This window comes from Gorilla gorilla, chromosome 6 (genome assembly GCF_029281585.2).
Source record: "Gorilla gorilla gorilla isolate KB3781 chromosome 6, NHGRI_mGorGor1-v2.1_pri, whole genome shotgun sequence".
In the NCBI taxonomy this organism is placed as follows: domain Eukaryota; kingdom Metazoa; phylum Chordata; class Mammalia; order Primates; family Hominidae; genus Gorilla; species Gorilla gorilla.
The window spans coordinates 137662757-137685068 of record NC_073230.2 but is presented as its reverse complement, the minus strand read 5'-3'; the positions used below and the strand labels follow the sequence as shown (position 1 = coordinate 137685068).

Below are 22312 nucleotides of genomic sequence, written 5' to 3'. Positions count from 1 at the left end.
CAAGAAAACCCAGTATACTCAAAACTACAAAATGGAAGCTATAGCCACCATCCTTTGCAGATACAATCCTCAAATGTTCAGAACACTCCTAAATTAAAGAGTTTCTGAACACAATTTAAGGAGTAAACCATGTTGGTATCTCACATCTGAGAGAAGTTTAGCCAGGTATAAATAAGTAAGCAGGAAAAGGAATACATTAACTACTTTCATAAATTAGGGAATTAACATTTATTGAAAGCCTACTACAAGTACACTACTAATAAACATTTCGTATACACTGTCTGAGATCATGAGAATCAACCACATTTTCACAGATGATTTGTACTAAGAAAAACTGAGGCCCAGGCCAGAATCTGAACTTAGGCCACAGTGCCAAAATCTGAACTTACAGGCCTTCAAAGTGTAGGTACTTTTCTTCTGTGGAATACTGTAGGAAAAAAAAAAAAATGTGCACTTTCCTTAACATCATGCTTTAGCATAAGCATTTCTGCTACAATACACCGGAAAAGTAAAGAAAAGCCTCAAAAAGTTAAAGCACCTTCCAAAGGACTTTAAATACCCATAATGCAAGTTCTGAATATAATACACACAAATAATGAGGTGGTCAGAGAAATACAGAGAAGTCAGAGAAGAATAACAGACTACACAGGTTAGCCCTTATTCCTACACAGCAGGTATGCCCCTCAATTGATTATCGATCACCAACCTACCTGGGTCTGTCTGTGCTGGATGGAGATGTGTTTTTGGGAGCTGCAGGAATGCTCTGTGTTGCCAGATCCCGTAGATGAGGGACTGTTTTGCTGAGCCTACAATAAAGGTGCATTACCAATCACAGGAAAGCTTGGCATCTTTTTCCACAAACACTTGTATTAATGCAAACAACTCCATAATTTGTATCTCCACAATACAAAACCCTTCTTATGAAAGTGAGAAGTCAGGGCCACGTGGCCAAGAAGAAAGTAAAACAATTCAAATATGAGACAAAGGGCTGGACATGGTGGTTTATACCAAGTTCCTGTAAACAGGTTTAAAGTATCAAATGCTTACAAATGAATTTTTAAAATATGAAAATTAGAGAAAATGAAAAGTTATTCCTGTAATAACTTGCCTTTTTCACTTGTATTTTCATATGCTTTAGTCAGAAAAGGCTAGTGAAGCATCCAATGCACAGGGGATGCACGTAAAGGACTGTGAAACACTATTCAGAATAGTCTCCTAAACACACAAACATTATCCATGAACTCACAGCGGTCTAAAATCCAGGTTGATTTCTAATACTGTCACTTGCTGACTGGACATTCTAAGGCATTTTAAATTTATATGGTTTAGGTTCCATAATATAATTAACCTATTCAGGTTATTAACCTATTCAGGTTAATTATATTATATTCTCAGTAGTACTTTTTTTTTCTTTTTTTTTTTGAGACAGTCTCGCTCTGTCACCCAGGCTGGAGTGCAGTGGCGCGATCTGGGCTCACTGCAAGCTCTGCCTCCCGGGTTTATGCCATTCTCCTGCCTCAGCCTCCCAAGTAGCTGGGATTACAGGGACCCGTCACCATGCCTGGCTAATTTTTTGTATGTTTAGTGGAGACGGGGTTTCACTGTGTTAGCCAGGATGGTCTTGATCTTCTGACCTTGTGATCCACCCGCCTCGGCCTGCCAAAGTGCTGGGATTACAGGCGTGAGCCACCACGCCTAGCCTAATAGTACTTTTTAAAACAAGGTAAAACTGCAGCTAACAAAGTATGACCCATCACAGACGTAAGTAGAAAATATTCAATATTCTGAGGATCATGGAATAGTAAAAATACAGTACTACTATCTCATCAGAGAATACAGCATTTCCACAAGTGAATTTCTTCTGACACTTTCTACATATTCTTTTGATTACTGTTCTTACTCATTAACATATTAACAATGGTATAACCACCATCTATTCAACAAGTTACTGTAACCTAAATGTTTCACTGTCATTGTCACAGGTTAATTCTTACAAAATCCTATAAGGAGGCTGGGTCAGGTGGCTCACCTGTAATCCTAGCACTTTGGGAGGCTGAATCAGGTGGATCACTTGAGGCCAGAAGCTTGAGACCAGCCTGGCCAACATGGCAAAACCCCATCTTACTAAAAATACAAAAATTAGCTAGGCACGGTGGTGCACACCTATAATCCCAGCTACTCAGGAGGCTGAGGCAGGAGAATTGCTTGAGCCTGGGAGGCGGAGGTTGCAGTAAGACAAGATCACACCACTGCACTCCAGCCTGGGTGACAGAGCCAAGACTCTGTCCTATAAGGTGGTTGTAATTATTAGTTCCATTTTACAGATAAATAAAATAAAAATCAGAGATATTAAGTACCTATGTGGGTTCACAGAGCTAGTGGGTGGGGTGACCAGAACTGGGGGTTGTGTCCACAATAACTGCTCTCAATGACCACAGTAGACTGTTACCACCAACCTGTGAGCAAACTAGCACTTCCTACACACGATTTCATTGAAGGCTCACAACAGCCTTATCAGATAGGCAGCATTATTAACGCCATTTTAATGTATCCATTCAATGACTATTTATTAAGTACTCCCTATGTCTAAGCACTGTGCTAGGTGCTAGGTGCACATGGCCCAGAGAAACCATAGACTCAGTCCTTACTCTGCCTTAATGAAGCTTACAATCCAAAAGAAGATTTACTAAACACTTGGTAAATATTTGTTGAAAGAAACTGTTGAATAAACAATCATATAATAAATACACAATCACAATTAGGAGAAGTGCTAAAAGAGCATATAACAAGGCACATAACCTAATTTAGAGGGTCAGGGATAAACCTTTAAAAAGTTTATGATTTGAGGCTGAGCACAGTGGCTCATGCCTGTAATCCTAGCACTTTGGGAGGCCGAGGCGGGTGGATGACCTGAGGTCAGGAATTCAAGACCAGCCTGGCCAACATGGTGAAACCCCATCTCTACTGGAAATACAAAAAATTAGCCAGGCGCAGTGGCGCACGCCTGTAATCCCGGCTACTGGGGAGGCTGAGGCAGGAGAATCGCTTGAACCTGGGAAGCGGAGCTTGCAGTGAGCCAAGATTGTGTCACTTCACTCCAGTCTGGGCAACAGAGCGAGACTTCGTCTCAAAAAAAAAAAAAAAGTTTATGATTTGAGGCTGGGTGCGGTGGCTCAGGCGTATAATCCCAGCACTTTGGGAGGCTGAGGCAGGTGGATCAGCTAAGGTCAGAAGTTGAAGACCAGCCTGGCCAACATGGTGAAATCTCATCTCTACTAAAAAAAAAAAAAAAAAAAAACAAAACAAAAAAAATTAGCCGGGCGTGGTGGTGGGCGCCTGTAATCCCAGCTACTTAGGAGGCTGGGGCAGGAGAATCGCTTCAGCCTGGGAGGTAGTGGTTGCGATGAGCTGAGATCACACCACCGCACTCCAGCCTGGGTGACAGAGCAAGACTCCATCTTGCGGTGGGGGTCTCGGGGGGAGCGCCAAGTCTATATAATTCCAAATAACTAAAAATGTTCTCTACTCTAGGATGCAGCAAATCCAATCTTTCCTTACTAATTAAGGGTCACCATTATGAACCTCAAGTATTATAATGCACTAGGATACAAGCATTCTTTCCTTCAGTTATCATTTGATTGCTTTTACAATTCTCTCCTTTTACAATGTGTTTCTATTTTTTTATTTTTTATTTTTACTTTTTTTTTTTTTTTGAGACGGAGTCTTGCTCTGTTGCTCAGGCTGGAGTGCAGTGGCACGATCTCAGCTCACTGCAAGCTCTGCCTCCCAGGTTCACACCATTCTCCTGACTCAGCCTCCCGAGTAGCTGGGACTACAGGCGCCCGCCACCACTCCCGGCTAATTTTTTGAATTTTTTTTTTAGTAGAGATTGTGTTTCCACCGTGTTAGCCAGGAGGGTCTCGATCTCCTGACCTCATGATCCGCCCACCTCAGCCTCCCAAAGTGCTGGAATTACAGGCGTGAGCCACCGCGCCCGGCCCTACAATGTGTTTCTATACAAATGACTGTCTGAACTATATTTATAATAAGAGCCAATAAGAATCAAATGATTAGACTGGGTGCAGTGGCTCACGACTGTAATCCCAGCACTTTGGGAGGCTAAGGTGGACGGATCATGAGGTCAGGAGTTCAAGACCAGCCTGGCCAACATGGTGAAACCCCGTCTCTACTAAACATACAAAAAAAATAATCTGGGCGTGGGGGTAGGTACCTATAATCCCAGCTACTCGGGAGGCTGAGGCAGGAGAATTGCTTTAACCCAGGAGGCAGAGGTTGCAGTGAGCAGAGATCATGCCACCGCACTCCAGCCTGGGTGACAGAGCAAGACTCCGTCTCAAAAAATAAAAAATAAAAAAAATAAAAAAAATAATCAAATGATTAAAAGACACTTCTACAGATTTCTAGATATATGGTATATTGGTTTAAATATGCTTATATCTGATTCTAAGTTTTCTTCTAGCAAACTGAGGGTGTTAGAAAGTGATTTAGTGAGATATTTCTAAATTAAAGCTCACATAGGGCCGGGTGCAGTGGCTCATGCCTGTAATCCTGTCACTTTGGGAGGCCAGGGCAGGCAGATCACGAGGTCAGGAGTTCAAGACCAGCCTGGCCAATATAGTGAAACCTCGTCTCTACTAAAAATATAAAAAATTAGCCAGGTATGGTGGTGCGTGCCTGTAGTCCCAGCTACTTGGGAGGCTGAGGCAGGAGAATCGCTTGAACCTGGAAGGCAGAGGATGCAGTGAGTCGAGATCGTACCACTGCACTCCAGCCTGGATGACAGAGTGAGACTCTGACTCAAAAAAAATAAAAATAAAAATAAAAATAAAAAAGACACACACACACATATATATATATATGGCCCAATGATAAGTAAAATGCAAAAGTAAACTGAGGAAGTAGGCAGTTAGGAAGTTCAAAGTGTGTGCACTTAACTTCCGTGGAATACCATAAACAAAAAACAGTGTGCGCACTTTCCTTAACACCATGCTGCAGTATAAGCATTTCTACTCCAATACACTAGAAGGGTAAAGAAAAGCCTCAAAAACTTAAAGCACGTTCCAAAGGACTTTAATTACCCATAATGCAAGTTCTGAATATAATACAAACAATGAGATACCAACAGAGAAATAGAGAAGACAAAGGGGAATCATAGACTATCTAAGGTTAGCATTTATTCCTATGCAGCAAATATACCCCTCCACTGGTTATTGATCATCAGCCTACCCGGGTCTGTCTGTGCTGGATAGAGATCTGCTTTTGGGAGTTGTAGGAATGGCTCTGTGTTGCCAGATCCCATAGAAGAGGGATCTAAAAGGCCCTTTACAGATTTCTTGATATATGGTATATGGGTTTAAATATGCTTATTTCTGATTCTAAGTTGTCTTCCAGCAAACTAAGGGTGTTAGAAAGTGATTCAGTGTGATGTTTCCAAATTAAAGCTTTCTGTAAAAATAAACATATAAATAGCTCATTGATAAGTAAAAATGCAAAAGTTAACTGAGGACGTAGGCAGTTAGGAAATTCCTTAGTCGGGAAGCAGAAAATCCTCATGAAAATGAAAACAATGTTTTCAAAAGGTAAAAGGTACTACACAATATAGGGATCTCATGTGACAATGCTCAGATCCGTTAGAGAAAAAAATGCTGTAACTGATCATTCATTCAACATTAAATGTGACCCTCTGTGCCTGGTCCTGTGTTAAAATCTAGAAGTGCAAAACTGGAAAACAAAGAGACTATGTTACCAAAAAGAAAAAAAAAAATCCATGCCAACAACCAATATTAATCACTCTAATCCCTCATTCCGCTAAGCTAAATACATTTTCAAGACAACCCCAACAGCACAAAAGGAAAAATCCAAGACAAAAAAAAATACCTACTCATAAGAGTTAACAGATAATTCAATAAACAACTTTAAAACTAAAGTATCAGTTTAGCACTTGATTTTCAATATTTTATAGCATGAAATGACAAACTGCTTTGGTTCATTTCATAAACTGAAACTCTGCATTTAGATAACTGTATTAAAGGTTCTTAAGATGAAAAAAAATAAAATAGGTCCAGAGAGGATCAAAAGGATACTGTAGCTACAAAAATTAAAAAAGTAAAGAACACGAATAATCAAATTGACAAAATATGATTATCAAAGTTTAAAAATTTAATAGGTGGGTTAAATATCAAAATGGACACAGCTGAATACACAGCCAGTAACCTAAAAGAGAAGGTCAAGAAAATCTCCCAGAAGAGGCCAGGTGCAGTGTCTCACGCCTGTAATCCCAGCACTTTGGGAGGCCGAGACGGGTGGATCACCTGAGGTCAGGAGTTCGAGACCAGCCTGGCCAACATGGTGAAACCGGGTCTCTACTAAAAATATTTTTAAAAATTAGCTGGGTGTGGTGGTATGTGCCTATAGTCCCAGTTACTCTGGAGGCTGAGGCAGAAGAATCACTTGAACCTGGGTGGCAGAGGTTGCAGTGAGCCAAGATCGCGCCACTGCACTCCAGCCTGGGTGACAGGGCGAGACTCAGTCTCAAAAAAAAAAAAGAAAGAAAAGAAAATAAGAAAATCTCCCAGAAGATAAAACAAAAGGTTAAATGGAGCATAAAAGAAAAGAAACATGGAAAAACAAAGCAAGGTCTATCAAGAGGTGAAGCCCTCTCCCTCTCCCTCTCCCTCTCCCTCTCCCTCTCCCTCTCCCTCTCCCTCTCCCTCTCCCCTCTCCCCTCTCCCCTCTCCCCTCTCCCCTCTCCCCTCTCCCCTCTCCCCTCTCCCCTCTCCCCTCTTTCCACGGTCTCCCTCTGATGCCGAGCCGAAGCTGGACGGTACTGCTGCCATCTCAGCTCACTGCAACCTCCCTGCCTGATTCTCCTGCCTCAGCCTGCCGAGTGCCTGCGATTGCAGGCGCGCGCCGCCCCGCCTGACTGGTTTTCGTATTTTTTTGGTGGAGACGGGGTTTCGCTGCGTTGGCCGGGCTGGTCTCCAGCTCCTAACCGCGAGTGATCTGCCAGCCTCGGCCTCCCGAGGTGCCGGGATTGCAGACAGAGTCTGGTTAACTCAGTGCTCAATGGTGCCCAGGCTGGAGTGCAGTGGCGTGATCTCGGCCCGCTACAACCACCTCCCAGCCGCCTGCCTTGGCCTCCCAAAGTGCCGAGATTGCAGCCTCTGCCCGGCTGCCGCCCCGTCTGGGAAGTGAGGAGCGTCTCCGCCTGGCCGCCCATCGTCCGGGATGTGAGGAGCCCCTCTGCCTGGCTGCCCAGTCTGGAAAGTGAGGAGCCCCTCTGCCTGGCTGCCCAGTCTGGAAAGTGAGGAGCCTCTCTGCCCGGCCGCCATCCCATCTAGGAAACAAGGAGCGCCTCTTCCCGGCCGCCATCACATCTGGGAAGTGAGGAGCGGCTCTGCCCGGCCGCCCATCATCTGAGATGTGGGGAGCACCTCTGCCCTGCCGCCCTGTCCAGGATGTGAGGAGCGTCTCTGCCCGGCCGCCCCGTCTGAGAAGTGAGGAGACCCTCTGCCTGGCAACCGCCCTGTCTGAGAAGTGAGGAGCCCCTCCGCCCGGCAGCCGCCCCGCCCGAGAAGTGAGGAGCCCCTCCGCCCGGCAGCCACCCCGTCTGGGAAGTGAGGAGCATCTCCGCCCGGCAGCCACCTCGTCCGGGAGGGAGGTGGGGGGGTCAGCCCCCCGCCCGGCCAGCCGCCCCGTCCGGGAGGGAGGTGGGGGGGGTTAGCCCACCGCCCAGCCTGCCGCCCTGTCCAGGAGGGAGGTGGGGGTTCGGACCCCCGCCTGGCCGGCCACCCGGTCCGAGAGGTGAGGGGCGCCTCTGCCCGGCCGCCCCTACTGGGAAGTGAGGAGCCCCTCTGATCGGCCAGCCGCTCCGTCCGGGAGGGAGGTGGGGGGGTCAGCCCCCCGCCCGGCCAGCCACCCCGTCCGGAAGGGAGGTGGGGGGGTCAACCCCCCACCCCGCCAGCCGCCCCGTCCGGGAGGGAGGTGGGGGGGTTAGCCCCCCACCTGGCCAGCCGCCCCGTCCGGGAGGTGAGGGGCACCTCTGCCCGGCCGCCCCTACTGGGAAGTGAGGAGCCCCCTCGCCCGGCCAGCCGCCCCGTCCGGGAGGGAGGTGGGGGGTTAGCCCCCCACCTGGCCAGCCGCCCCGTCCGGGAGGTGAGGGGCGCCTCTGCCCGGCAGCCCCTACTGGGAAGTGAGAAGCCCCTCTGCCCGGCCAGCCGCTCCGTCCGGGAGGGAGGTGGGGGGGTCGGCCCCCCGCCCGGCCAGCCGCCCCGTCCGGGAGGGAGGTGGGGGGGTCAGCCCCCCGCCCGGCCAGCCGCCCCGTCCGGCCAGCCGCCCCGTCCAGGAGGGAGGTGGGGGGGTTAGCCCACCGCCCAGCCTGCCGCCCTGTCCAGGAGGGAGGTGGGGGTTAGCCCCCCACCTGGCCAGTCGCCCCGTCCGGGAGGTGAGGGGCACCTCTGCCCGGCCGCCCCTACTGGGAAGTGAGGAGCCCCCCGCCCGGCCAGCCGCCCCGTCCGGGAGGGAGGTGGGGGGGTCAGCCCCCCGCCCGGCCAGCCGCCCCGTCCGGGAGGGAGGTGGGGGGTTAGCCCCCCGCCTGGCCAGCCGCCCCGTCCGGGAGGTGAGGGGCGCCTCTGCCCGGCCGCCCCTACTGGGAAGTGAGGAGCCCCTCTGCCCGGCCAGCCGCTCCATCCGGGAGGGAGGTGGGGGGGTCAGCCCCCCGCCCGGCCAGCCGCCCTGTCCGGGAGGGAGGTGGGGGGGGGTCAGCCCCCCGCCCGGCCAGCCGCCCCGTCCGGGAGGGAGGTGGGGGGGTCAGCCCCCCGCCCGGCCAGCCGCCCCGTCCGGGAGATGAGGGGCGCCTCTGCCCGGCCGCCCCTACTGGGAAGTGAGGAGCCCCTCAGCCCGGCCAGCCGCCCCGTCCGGGAGGGAGGTGGGGGGGTCAGCCCACCGCCCAGCTTGCCGCCCTGTCCGGGAGGGAGGTGGGGGGTCAGCCCCCCGCCTGGCCAGCCACCCCGTCCGGGAGGGAGGTGGGGGGGTCAGCCCACCGCCCAGCCTGCCGCCCTGTCCGGGAGGGAGGTGGGGGTTCGGCCCCCCGCCTGGCCAGCCGCCCCATCCGGGAGGTGAGGGGCGCCTCTGCCCGGCCGCCCCTACTGGGAAGTGAGGAGCCCCTCTGCCCGGCCAGCCGCCCCGTCCAGGAGGGAGGTGGGGGTGGTCAGCCCCCTGCCCGGCCAGCCGCCCCGTCCGGGAGGTGAGGGGCACCTCTGCCCGGCCGCCCCTACTGGGAAGTGAGGAGCCCCTCTGCCCGGCCACCACCCCGTCTTGGGGGTGTGCCCAGCAGCTCATTGAGAACGGGTCATGATGACAATGGCGGTTTTGTGGAATGGAAAGGGGGGAGGGGTGGGGAAAAGATTGAGAAATTGGATGGTTGCCGTGTCTGTGTGGAAAGAGGTAGACGGGAGACTTTTCATTTTGTTCTGTACTAAGAAAAAATTCTTCTGCCTTGGGATCCTGTTGATCTGTGACCCTACCCCCAACCCTGTGCTCTCTGAAACATGTGCTGTATCCACTCAGGGTTGAATGGATTAAGGGCGGTGCAAGATGTGCTTTGTTAAACAGATGCTTGAAGGCAGCATGCTCGTTAAGAGCCATCACCACTCCCTAATCTCAAGTACCCAGGGACACAAACACTGCGGAAGGCCGCAGGGTCCTCTGCCTAGGAAAACCAGAGAACTTTGTTCACTTGCTTATCTGCCGACCTTCCCTCCACTATTGTCCTGTAACCCTGCCAAATCCCCCTCTGCGAGAAACACCCAAGAATGATCAATAAAAAAAAAAAAAAAAAAAAAAAAGAAAAGAAAAGAAACATGAATAGCACAGAGACCCTGAAACTATCTAATGGCTTTCTACAGAAAAGAACAGAGGAAATGAAATAATCGAAGAAACAGTAAAACAAAATTTCTCTGAAATAAAAAACCCTTTTCATTATGTAAAAAAACAAACAAACAAAAAAAACAATCAACAAACTCAGAATAGGGAACTTTCTCAGCCGGGTGCAGTGGCTCACGCCTATAATCGCAGTACTTTGGGAGGCCAAGGCGAGCTGATAGCTTGAGCTCAGGAGTTCCAGACCAGCCTGGCCAAAATGGCAAAACCCTGTCTCTACAAAAGAAATCAGGGCATGGTGTGGTGGCTCATGCCTGTAATCCCAGCATTCTGGGAGGCCAACGCGGGCAGATCGCTTGAGGTCAGGAGTTCAAGACCAGCCTGGCCAACATGGTGAAACTCCGTCTCTACTAAAGATACAAAAATTAGCCAGGCACAGTGGTGTGCGCCTGTAATCCTAGCTACTCAGAAGGCTGAGGCAGGAGAATGCTTGAATCCGGGAAGCAGAGGTTGCACTGAACCGAGATCCATGCCACTGCACTCCAGCCTCAGTGACAAAGACTTTGCTCAACAAACAAACAAACAAACAAAAAATCAGCCGGGTGTGGTGGCATACACCTATAGTCCCAGCTATTTGGGGAGGCTGAGGTGGGAGGATGGCTTGAGCCCAAGCAGTGGAGGCTGTAGTGAGCCACAATTAGGCCACTGCACTCCAACAGCCTGGGTGACAAAATGAGACCCTGTCTTTAAAAAACAACAAAAGCTCCTCTCCCTCTCCCTCCTCTCCCTCTCCACGGTCTCCCTCTCATGCCCAGCCGAAGCTGGACTGTGCTGCTGCCATCTCGGCTCACTGCAACCTCCCTGCCTGATTCTCCTGCCTCAGCCTGCCGAGTGCCTGCGATTGCAGGCGCGCGCCGCCACGCCTGACTGGTTTTCGTATTTTTTTGGTGGAGACGGGGTTTCGCTGTGTTGGCCGGGCTGGTCTCCAGCTCCTAACCGTGAGTGATCTGCCAGCCTCGGCCTCCCGAGGTGCTGGGATTGCAGACGGAGTCCCGTTAACTCAGTGCTCAATGGTGCCCAGGCTGGAGTGCAGTGGCGTGATCTCGGCTCGCTACAACCTCCACCTCCCAGCCGCCTGCCTTGGCCCCCGAAAGTGCCGAGATTGCAGCCTCTGCCCAGCCGCCACCCCGTCTGGGAAGTGAGGAGCGTCTCTGCCTGGCCGCCCATCGTCTGGGATGCCAGGAGCCCCTCTGCCTGGCTGCCCAGTCTGGAAAGGGAGGAGCGCCTCTTCCCGGCCGCCATCCCATCTAGGAAGTGAGGAGTGTCTGCCCCGCAGCCCATTGTCTGAGATGTGGGGAGCGCCTCTGCCCCGCCGCCCCGTCTGGGATGTGAGGAGCGCCTTGGCCTGGCCGCGACCCCGTATGGGAGGTGAGGAGCGTCTCTGCCCGGCCACCCCGTCTGAGAAGTGAGGAGCCCCTCCGCCCGGCAGCCGCCCCATCTGAGAAGTGAGGAGCCCCTCCGCCCGGCTGCCACCCCATCTGGGAAGTGAGGAGCGTCTCCGCCCAGCAGCCACCCCGTCCGGGAGGGAGGTGGGGGTCAGCCCCCGCCAGGCCAGCTGCCCCGTCCGGGAGGGAGGTGGGGGGTCAGCCCCCCACCCAGCCAGCCGCCCCGTCCGGGAGGGAGGTGGGGGAGTCAGCCCCCCGCCCGGCCAGCCGCCCCATCCGGGAGGGAGGTGGGGGGGTCAGCCCCCCGCCCGGCCAGCCGCCCCGTCCGCGAGGGAGGTGGCGGGGTCAGCCCCCCGCCCGGCCAGCCACCCCGTCCGGGAGGTGAGGGGCGCCTCTGCCCAGCCGCCCCTACTGGGAAGTGAGGAGCCCCTCTGCCCGGCCAGCTGCCCCGTCCCGGAGGGAGGTGGGGGGGGGTCAGCCCCCCCGCCCGGCCAGCCACCCCGCCCGGGAGGGAGGTGGGGGCGTCAGCCACCCGCCCGGCGAGCCGCCCCGTCTGGGAGGGAGGTGGGGGGGTCAGCCCCCCGCCCGGCCAGCCGCCCCGTCCCGGAGGTGAGGGGCGCCTCTGCCCGGCCGCCCCTGCTGGGAAGTGAGGAGCCCCTCTGCCCGGCCACCACCCGTCTGGGAGGTGTACCCAACAGCTCATTGAGAACGGGCCATGATGACAATGGCGGTTTTGTGGAATAGAAAGGGGGGAAAGGTGGGGAAAAGATTGAGGAATCGGATGGTTGCTGTGTCTGTGTAGAGGGAGGTAGACACGGGAGACTTTTCATTTTGTTCTGTACTAAGAAAAATTCTTCTGCCTTGGGATCCTGTTGATCTATGACCATACCCCCAACCCTGTGCTCTCTGAAACAAGTGCTGTGTCCACTCAGGGTTAAATGGATTAAGGGCGGTGCAAGATGTGCTTTGTTAAACAGATGCTTGAAGGCAGCATGCTCGTTAAGAGTCATCACCACTCCCTAATCTCAAGTACCCAGGGACACAAACACTCTGCCTAGGAAAACCAGAGACCTTTGTTCACTTGTTTATCTGCTGACCTTCCTTCGACTATTGTCCTATGACCCTGCCAAATCCCCCTCTGCGAGAAACACCCAAGAATGATCAATAAAAAATAAAATAAAATAAAATAAAATAAAACAACAACAACAACAAAAAAAAGAGGAACTTTCTTAACCTAAAAAATGACCACCTCTGAAAAGCATACAGTAAACATACTTTTTCTCTTTTTTTTGAGACAGTCTCTCGTGCTGTCACCCAGGCTGGAGTGCAGTGGCACAATCTCAGTTCAATGCAACCTCCATCTCCTGGGTTCAAGCAATTCTCCTGCCTCAGCCTCCCAAATAACTGGGATTACAGGTGCACACCACCACGCCTGGCTAATGTAATATTTATTTTTAAAGACCTCATATTTTCCCTTAAAAATCATGAACAAGAAAGACAAGGATGTCCCAGAAAAACTGGATGATACCTTTTTAACTTTAGCTAATATGTTTACACACAGAATTTTCTTTACAATTAACGTTTTAAAACTTGCTTAAACCTTTAAAACAATCCCAGCACTTTGGGAAGCTGAGGTGAGTGAATCACAAGATCAGGAGTTCGAGACCAGCCTGGTCAACATGGTGAAACCCCATCTCTACTAAAAATACAAAAAATTAGTTGGGCGTAGTGGCAGGCACCTATAATCCCAGCTACTCGGGAGGCTGAGACAGGCGAATCGCTTGAACCCGGGAGGCGGAGGTTGCAGTGAGCTCAGATCACACCACTGCACTCCAGCCTAGGTGAAAGAGCAAGACTCCATCATGATAGATCAACATACAAAAATCAGTTGTATTTCTATACTCTAGCAGTGAGCAATCTGAAAATAAAACTAAGAAAACTATTCCATTTGCAATAGCGTAAAAAGAATAAATACTTAGGAATAATTTTAACAAAAGAAATATAGGACTATATATTGCAAGTTGCAAAACATTGTTGAAAGAAATCAAAGGGTCCTAAATAGATATTTTGTGTTCATGGATTGAAAGACTTAATACTGTTAAAAAGGCAATACTTCTCAAATTGATCTACGGATTCAACACAATTGCTATCAAATCCTATCTGGTTTATTTATAGAAACTGAAAGGATGATCTTAAAAATCACGGGGAAATGCAACAGATCCCAAACAGCCAATACAATCTTGAAACCCAACAAAGTTGGAAGGTTCGCACTTCCCAATTTCAAGACTTATTACAAAGCTACAGTTATTCAGACAGTGTGGTCCTGGCATAAAGACAGGTGATATGGTTTTTTCTGTGTCCCCACCCAAATCTCATGTCGAATTGTACTCCTCATATATCAGGGGAAGGGTCTGGTGGGAGCTGATTGGATCACGAGGGCATATTTCCCCCTTGCTGTTCTCATGATAGTGAGTGAGTTCTCACAAGATCTGATGGTTTAAAACTGCATGGCACTTTCCCCTTCACTCTCTCACTCTCTTTCCTGAGAAGAAGGTGCTTGCTTTTTCTTCACCTTCTCCCATGATTGTAAGTTTCCTGAGGCCTCCCAGTCATGCTTCCTGTTAAGCCTGCAGAACTATGAGTTAATTAAACTTCTTTTCTTCATAAATTACCCAGTCTCAGGTAGTTCTTTGTAGCAGTGTGAGAATGGGCTAATATAACAAACATATAGATGGAGCAGGATTTAGAGTCCATAAATAAACCTCTTGCTGTAAGTCAGTTCATTTTTGAAAATGGTGCCGACAGTTCAATGGTAAAAGCACAGTATTTTCAACAAATGGTGCTGGGACAATAGGATATACACAGGCAAAAAAAATGAAGTTGGAACTTCTTCCTCTACCACACACAAAAATTAACACAAGATGGAAAAAAGACCTAAATGTAAGAGCTAAAAGTATAAAACACATAGAAGAAAATATAAGAGTAAATTTTCTTGACTTTAGGTTAGGTAAAGCCTTGGCTACAACACTAAAAGCATAAGCAACAAAAGAAAAAAAACAAATAAATTGAACTTTTCTCAAAATTAAAAACTTCTGTGCTTCACAGGACACTGTCAAGAAGTAAACTGACCACCCACAGAATAGAAAACCTTTGCCAATCATATGGTTGACAAAGATCTAATATTCAGAATATATAAAGAATGCTTAGAACAATAAAGGCAACACTATTTAAAAATGGGTAAAGGATTTGAATAGTGATCTCTCCAAAGAAGATGCACAAAAGCCCAATTAGCAAATGAAAAAATGCTCAACATCACCAGTTTTTTGGGGAATGCAAATCAAAACCACAATGAGATGCTACTTTACACCCACTAGGATGGCTATAATGAAAAAGAGAGACAATATCAAGTACTGGCAAGGACATGGAGAAACTGGAATGTACTGCTGCGGGGAATGTAAAATGGTGCAGCTGCTGTGGAAGAGTCTGGCAGTTCCTCAAAAACAGTTACCATATGACCTGGCAATTTCACTCTCCAGCATATATCCAAAAGAAACTAAAACGTATGTCTACACAAAGTCTTATACATGAATGTTCATAGCAACATCATTCATAATAGCCAAGAAGTGGAAACAACCTAAATGTCTGTCGACTGGTAAAAGGATAAAGCCGTGACCAACTGGCACCAAAAAAGAATGATTCTATTTACTGATGTACACCCATGAAAATCCATGAAGCCATGATAATCAAAGAAGAGAAAGCTATTTGTCACCATTTGGCACAGCTATCGAACAACTCCCTACTTTAAAAGTTAAAAAAAAATGTAAAAGCCTCATTAGTAATTAAAAGGAAAGAACTAAGCATTTAGCCTGTCTTTCTAGTAGAACTGTATGTCAGTGTAGAGCAACAGGCACAGATGATGAGAAGAAAGTTCTATTTTATAGATGCTAATAAATACGTTATAATGCTAATTTCGCTATCTAGCAAAATGTTAACATGTTTTTTTAAAATGCCTATTTAACTATTTAGAGACAGGAGGTCAAGATTTCTGAATTGTATTTTAAAATACTTTGGCATAAAAAAAGGAAACTACCTTTTTAAAAAATCAAGTTTTGAAGAACATCTGCATAATGTTAAAAGACACGAGTTTTAAGGAAACAACAGACTTGCCATTAAGGGAAAAAAAGATCCAGTAGACCTTGACGACTAGAACTGTTACAATCTAAACTAATTCAATGTCTCTCTTCTTTTCAGTGAGTCCAATAAAATCATTTGGTTTTGCAATGCCCAACAATGAAACAATCATAATATTGTACATGTTCCTTGTTTTCAAGTCTTAGAATAATTTACAAAGCAGAAAAGACTCAATTGTAGTTAAAATAACAAACTAAATATCAAACACTCATATTGTAACAATAACTAAACAACTGAAAAAGAAAGAAAGACTGGGTGAAAGTTATGTTAAATTTGTCCTTCATAACAAGGAGTAAATAGATCTTACTTAAAGTTGATTAAATAAGGCCAGGTACAGTGGCTCAAGCCTGTAATCCCCACACTTTGAGAGGCCAAGGCAGGAGGATGGTTCAAGACCAGCCTAGGCAACACAGTGGGACCCTGTCTCCATCAATCAATCAATAAATAAATAAATAAATAAATAAATAAATAAATGAATGAATGAATAAGATTAAATAAGGAACACATTATTTGACATTAAAATGGTAATCCTTAGAAAATCCAAAACACAAACTGTTAACAGTAGTTCTCTCTCTCAGAAATCCAAGGGAAGAATTTTACTCTTCTCCATCTCCTCAATTTCTTGCGGGTCAGGTACATGTTCTATTTTCATAATTTAGGAAACTATTTGCTTATGATTTTCCCTGACAACATTCTCACCAATAGAAGAGGAAATGACCTTTTTCTAATCCCTCTACATCTCCCTTCTTCCTGGATCTTTATGTATGTTGTAATGTCATAAAGTTAAAAGTGAGAGGTCAGCTCAGATATCTTATTCTCTAGCCTGATATATATTGTCTTTGTACAAACAGATAGTCTTCATACTGGGAGCTAGTGTGGTGGTACAGAATGAGCACTAGACTGTGAGGCCAAATACTAATTTTTTTTTTTTCTTTGAGACTGAGTCTCACTTTGTCACCCAGGCTGGAGTGCAGTGGTGCAATCTCTAGTTGCAGCTACTGTGGTGCAATCTCTAGTTGCAGCTACTCTGGAAACTGAGGCAAGAGAATTGCTTGAACCCAGAAGTTCCAAGGCTATAGTATGCTATAATGCTATGATTGCGCCTGTGAATAGCCACTGTACCCCAGCCTGGGCAACATAGCGAGACCTCTCTCTTAAAAATAAAACCTCAAATTTCCTATGTTAAAACACACAATTATGTAATAAACATTTAAAAGATCAAATTCTTAATATTCTGCCACCTGCTATTTTTATCAACACATATTTAGAAATCTTTCATTGGTGTATATACAGCTACCTCACTTCTTTTGTCAGCTGTATAGCATTCCACTGTACAAATGTATTACAATTCATTTAACCAGTTCCTCTATAAGGAATGCTTTTACTGACTCATGCAACATATAATTACACTGAGTGTCTATTAGAGCAGGTCCCGTTCTGGGCATTGCAGATACACAAGTGAACAAAGTAAAGTCCTTGACCTGATGGAGCTTACATTCCAGTGGGGGGAAGTCAGACAAAAGTCCATCATAGTATGTCAGCTGGTGTAGACTAAGGAGAAAAACAACACAGGGCCTAGGAGCTCAATAACAGGTGGGGTGGGTGGGGAGAAGTTGCTATTTTATAGTGTAGCCAGGGTAGGCCTCTCTAATAGAGTAAATATAAGCAGAAACCAGAGGGAACTGAGAGAGCGGGGCATGATGATATATGGGTGAAGAATGTTAGGGCAAAGGCAACAGCCAGCGCAAAGGCCCCGAGGTGAGAGCATCACTGAGAGAGAGTATTTGAGAAAACAAGGTGGCTAGCGTGCATGGAATCTGATGAGAAAGGGAGATAGTAGTAAAACATGTCAGGGTGGAGGAAAACAAACCATGCAGGGCCACTTTAAGGACTTTTCGACAGGGGAGTGGCATGACTGGACTTATGTTTCAACACAATCACTCTGCTTTGTTAAGAACAGATGAAAAGAAAACAAAGGTCAAAGCAATGGGTCCAGTTATCTCAGTGGGAGACAATGGTTTAAGTTGGAGTGGCAGTAGTGAAGAGAATTAGAAGTGGTAAAATTCTGAACATAGGCCACATGCAGTGGCTCATGCCTGTAATCCCAGCACTTTGGGAGGCCAAGGCGGGTGGATTACCTGAGGTTAGGAGTTCAAGACCAGCCTGGCCAACATGGTGAAACCCTATCTCTACTAAAAGTACAAAAATCAGCTGGGTATGGTGGTACGCGCCTGTAATCCCAGTTACTTGGGAGGCTGAGGCAGGAGAACCGGCTTGAACCTGGGAGGTGGAAGCTGCAGTGAGCCCAGATTGCACCACTGCACTCCAGCCTGGGTAACAAAGCAAGACTCTGTCTCAAAAAAAAAAAAAAAGAAAAAAAAAATCTGAACATATTTTGAAGGTAAAATCAATAAGCTTTACTGATCAGATTTGGATTTGGCATATAATATAAAAAGAAGAGAAAGACAAGAATGACTCCAAGGATTTTAGCTGTAAAAATTAGAAGGAGAAAAGTTGACAGTTATTGAGATGTAGAAGGCTGTGGCACGGTGGCCCACACCTAAAATCCCAGCACTTTGGGAGGCCAAAGTGGGAGGATTACTTGAGTTCAGGTGTTCAAGAACAGCCTAGGTAACACACTAATACTCTGTCTCTATTTAAAAAAAAAAAAAAGGAGAAAGGAGAAAGAAGAAGAAGAGGAAGAGGAGGAGGAGGAGGAGAAAGGCGGCTGTAGGAGAAATGGGTTTCGGGTGGGGAACAGAAGGAAGAGTTCAGTTTTGAACATGTTACATTTGATATGTTTGTTAGACATAAAAAGGAAATGACTGGAGGCAACAGACACAGGCCTGAAATTCAGGGCAGAGCTCTGGGCTAGACGCATAAACTTGGAAATCCTCTGCACATAGGAGTTAAGTTTTAGTAACAAAGGAACTAGATGAGATTAAGAAGGCTGGGTGTGGTGGCTCCCGTCTGTAATCCCAGAACTTTGGGGGAGGCCGAGGCGGGAGGACCACTTGAGGTCAGGAGTTTGAGACCAGCCTGGCCAACATGCCAATACTCTGTCTCTACTAAAAACAAAAATCAGCCAGGCGTGGTAGCAGACGCCTGTACTCCCAGCTACTTGGGAGGCTGAGGTGGGGAAATCACTTGAGCCCAGGAGATGGAGGTTGGAATGAGCTGAGATTGCACCACCGCACTCCAGCCTGGGCAACAGAGTGAGACCCTGTCTCAATTGAAAAAAAAAAAAAAGAGAGAGAGGGAGGTTAAGAAGAAAATGAAGGTAGATAAATGAGTCTGAAGACAGAGCCCTGGAACACTCTAATGTTCAGAGATAGAGGATGTGAGGAAAAATCAAGAGTGGAAGCCGAGTGAAGACCGTATGCTTAGAGAAGAAAGAAGTGATCAACAGTCGCTAATGAATTACGTCAGATGAGTTCTGATGCGAAGGACATATCCTCTGAAATACTGGAAGGGAAACTGCTTCCAGATTTTTTGCAACAATAAACAATATCTCAATAAGTATCTTTGTGTAATTTTATGGGAATGGAATTTCTGGACCCAAGGATATGTAAACTTAACATTGAGATACATTAACAAGTTGTCCACATGACTTCAACAATTTATAGACAGAATAAAACTGAATGTATCTCTAAACTATCACCTACACCAAGAACTATCAAACTTATTAATCCTTGCCAATTTGCTGGGTCAAAAATGTTATCTTGTTTTATTTTCCACTTCTCTATGGCCAAAATTGAGTGGTATTTCATGTCATTAGCCACTTGCCTTCTTTTCAAAAACAGTCTTTGCCTACTTTTCTAGGAATCTGCTTTCCTTTGCTGATTTACACTTGTATATTAATACTAACCCTTTTCCTATTTTCTTTCCTTATACTACTAAGCTTATATGCTGGCTGGTACTGCTGAGAAGCAAAGAGAAACAAAACTGTACCAGAGCATTTAGACTTTTGGTTTTCATACTGTTTCCATGTTCCTCCTTCATACATGATCATTTTGTTACTCATCTCTGCCACCTCTTTCCACATGAAAACAACGTGGCTACAGCATCTGCTACTCCTCTGATAACGGAGTGCGTCAGCTGATAGGACTGAGTAGGTGGGCCTTCATGTGCATCCACCACAAGCCTACATAACCATACTTTTTACAGAAGATGGAAAGGGGAACAAGTTCTTGCTGACCAAATCTTGTGTATTTAACTATGCGCTCATTACACGGTGGGCACTCAGTATGTATTTGTGGAGTAAACAAAGGGAACTCCTCTCAAGTGAAAAAGAGGTCATTTTAATGCCTTAAAAATGACCAAAAGACAAATAACTCCCTAATTATCAAAGGTTTTTCCTGGAAAAGTAAGATCCAAGATAAAGATTTAACAAAGGCCAGGCGTGGTGGCTCACGCCTGTAATCCCAGCACTTTGGGAGGCTGAGGCAGGCGGATCACGAGGTCAGGAGATCGAGACCATCCTGGCTAACATGGTGAAACCCCATCTCTAATAAAAATACAAAAAATTAGCCAGGCATGGTGGCGGGTGCCTGTAGTCCCAGCTACTCGGGAGGCTGAGGCAGGAGAATGGCGTGAACCCGGGAGGCAGAGCTTGTAGTGAGCCGAGATCACGCCACTGCACTCCAGCCTGGGCGACAGAACCAGACTCCGTCTCAAAAAAAAAAAACAAAGATTTAACAAACATAAGTGTATGATAAACATTAACAATCTCGAAATGTGTGAATGACACACATATATTCTTTAGAACAATACTATAGCATACTGCATTCTCAAAGGAACTATTCCATACTGCTGTCAGTCCCTCTCACAATATTATACGGGTCAATTCTCCCATTTTTAAAGTATGTATATTTCCTTTGTTACCTGGGGATAGGACTATACTGTCTTCACACAAGAAGTTTCCCCATTCCTTTGATGATTAAAGATCAAAACACTTCTAACATTAAACACTGAAATAAAAGTAAGCTGTACATACATTTAAGTAAGATTAATAAAAACAAGTAAGACAATGATTTATCTGTTTATTCCAGTACAGAGTGGTGAATAGCCAGAGCCTATCCCAGGCAGCTCAGGGTGCAAGCAGAAACCAAACCTGGACAGGAAGCCATTCTGTTGCACACACACACCCACACTCACTCAGACTGGGACTCCGCAGACACACCAATGAACCTAATGCACACATCTCTGGGATACAGGAGGAAACCAGAGTGCCCTAAGAAAACCCAAACAGACATGGAGAAAACATGCGAACTCCACACAGACAGTGGTGTCAACTCACAATGTCTAATTAGCACTATCATGAAACCATGTTGAATGAAATGATGTTATTCAAGGAGCGTTGTATCTCTTTCTTAAGGTAAAGCTATCATAACTATAAGAAAACATTCCATATCATGCACAATAGCTTCCTATCTGGTTAACTGTTTTATTATTTCTATTTCCTTTCCTTAAGACACCCACCATTTTCAGCACCTTTTTGAACACAGTTGGTGGAGTGTGGATTGAAGACTTATAGATACCATAGGGCAAATAAACAGGAAACTTAGATTATAACTGGACAAAATGAACCAGTAAGAGGGACAAAATTTGGATGAGTGGTGACTTAGTTCTGAAAGATGCCCCTGAAAGTGGAATAGGCATAGGGCGATGGGGCTTTCTGTTACTCTGGCACCCTTGGCAACAAACAGGTGACCCGGTAGAGCCCAGAAACCAGGAAAAGTAACATTTGGTTCAAATTGCACTCACAGCACCTTATGAAATGAGGTCAAACTTTCATAATACTCAAATTCTTGTTCTTCAAAGATAGAGAAAGAAGTAAGCTGAAAGGAGCGAACAGGTAGCCAAATATTCTTGAGAAAGGTTAAGTGTACCAACACTCTGAAGGGGTGAGAAAGCAAGCGTGTACATAGCCCAAATACTACACGGGGTAAATGACCAGTAACTTGCTGTGAGAATGCCTGCCTACATACTAAAACTGTACTGACTTGAGTATTAACTTACATAGATGATGGCTGGAACTTGGAGAGTCTATTTTTAATTATATCTTGGTTACTAATGGAATTTGATCTGTATTTTCTTGTCAATCTAAGATTATGCTTTCCTTCCTTCCCATTGTGGGTTCAGGCTTTGACAAAGCAGTCTCCCTCAGGAGCTTGAACCAAGGGAGACTGGGAAAAACACAATATATTTAGAAGTGATGTAGAATTAGACACGTTTGGGAATGATGATAAGAGGAGATCACATTTTAAAAAAAAGTATTAGAAATGTCCTTATCTCTCTATCAAAATAATTAATCCAACCTCATCAAGGAGCGCTAGGGCAATGGAAAGGATCTGAATTAACTTAGGCTTTGTACTCACTGAAACAAAAGTGAAGCAGAGGCCAGCTCTCCTTTGCGCCAGCTGCTCTGTGTCAAGCCGAGGTTTTGCTAGCATCACTGACATGAGGATTGGCAGAGCAGACTGCTCCTCTGTTGCCTCCTTTGCAGCACTGCCATCTAAACCATAGAGGGGCTGTGCTACTCGTCGCTGGAAAACAGTAAAGAAACACACAAATGACATGAGAAAGATAATCTGATACTGCCCAAACATGCAACGGGTTAAAAACAGTTATCAAACATAAGATGAATGGTTTCTTTAAAAAGGCCTCTCTAAAAATAATTATGGAGAGCATACCAACATTATCATCGTATTATAACCTATCTAAAAATGTGACTATCTTACTCAAATTCTTTGACATTATATTTTAATGGTTCT

General features: G+C 46.6%; 1 protein-coding gene across 1 annotated transcript in view; it reads right to left on the bottom strand.

Moving 5' to 3' along the window:
• The window catches only part of LOC129534624 (collagen alpha-1(III) chain-like), a 99471-nt gene that overhangs the window by 6983 nt on the left and 70176 nt on the right, over nucleotides 1-22312 (bottom strand). The window contains exons 10-12 of the mRNA XM_063708071.1: nucleotides 21917-22084; nucleotides 711-806; nucleotides 390-427 (exon numbers count right to left, since the gene is read on the bottom strand). Of these exons, the coding sequence (XP_063564141.1) occupies nucleotides 22075-22084 (10 nt within the window). The 3' untranslated portion in view covers nucleotides 390-427; nucleotides 711-806; nucleotides 21917-22074. The remainder of the gene's footprint in view (nucleotides 1-389; nucleotides 428-710; nucleotides 807-21916; nucleotides 22085-22312) is intronic.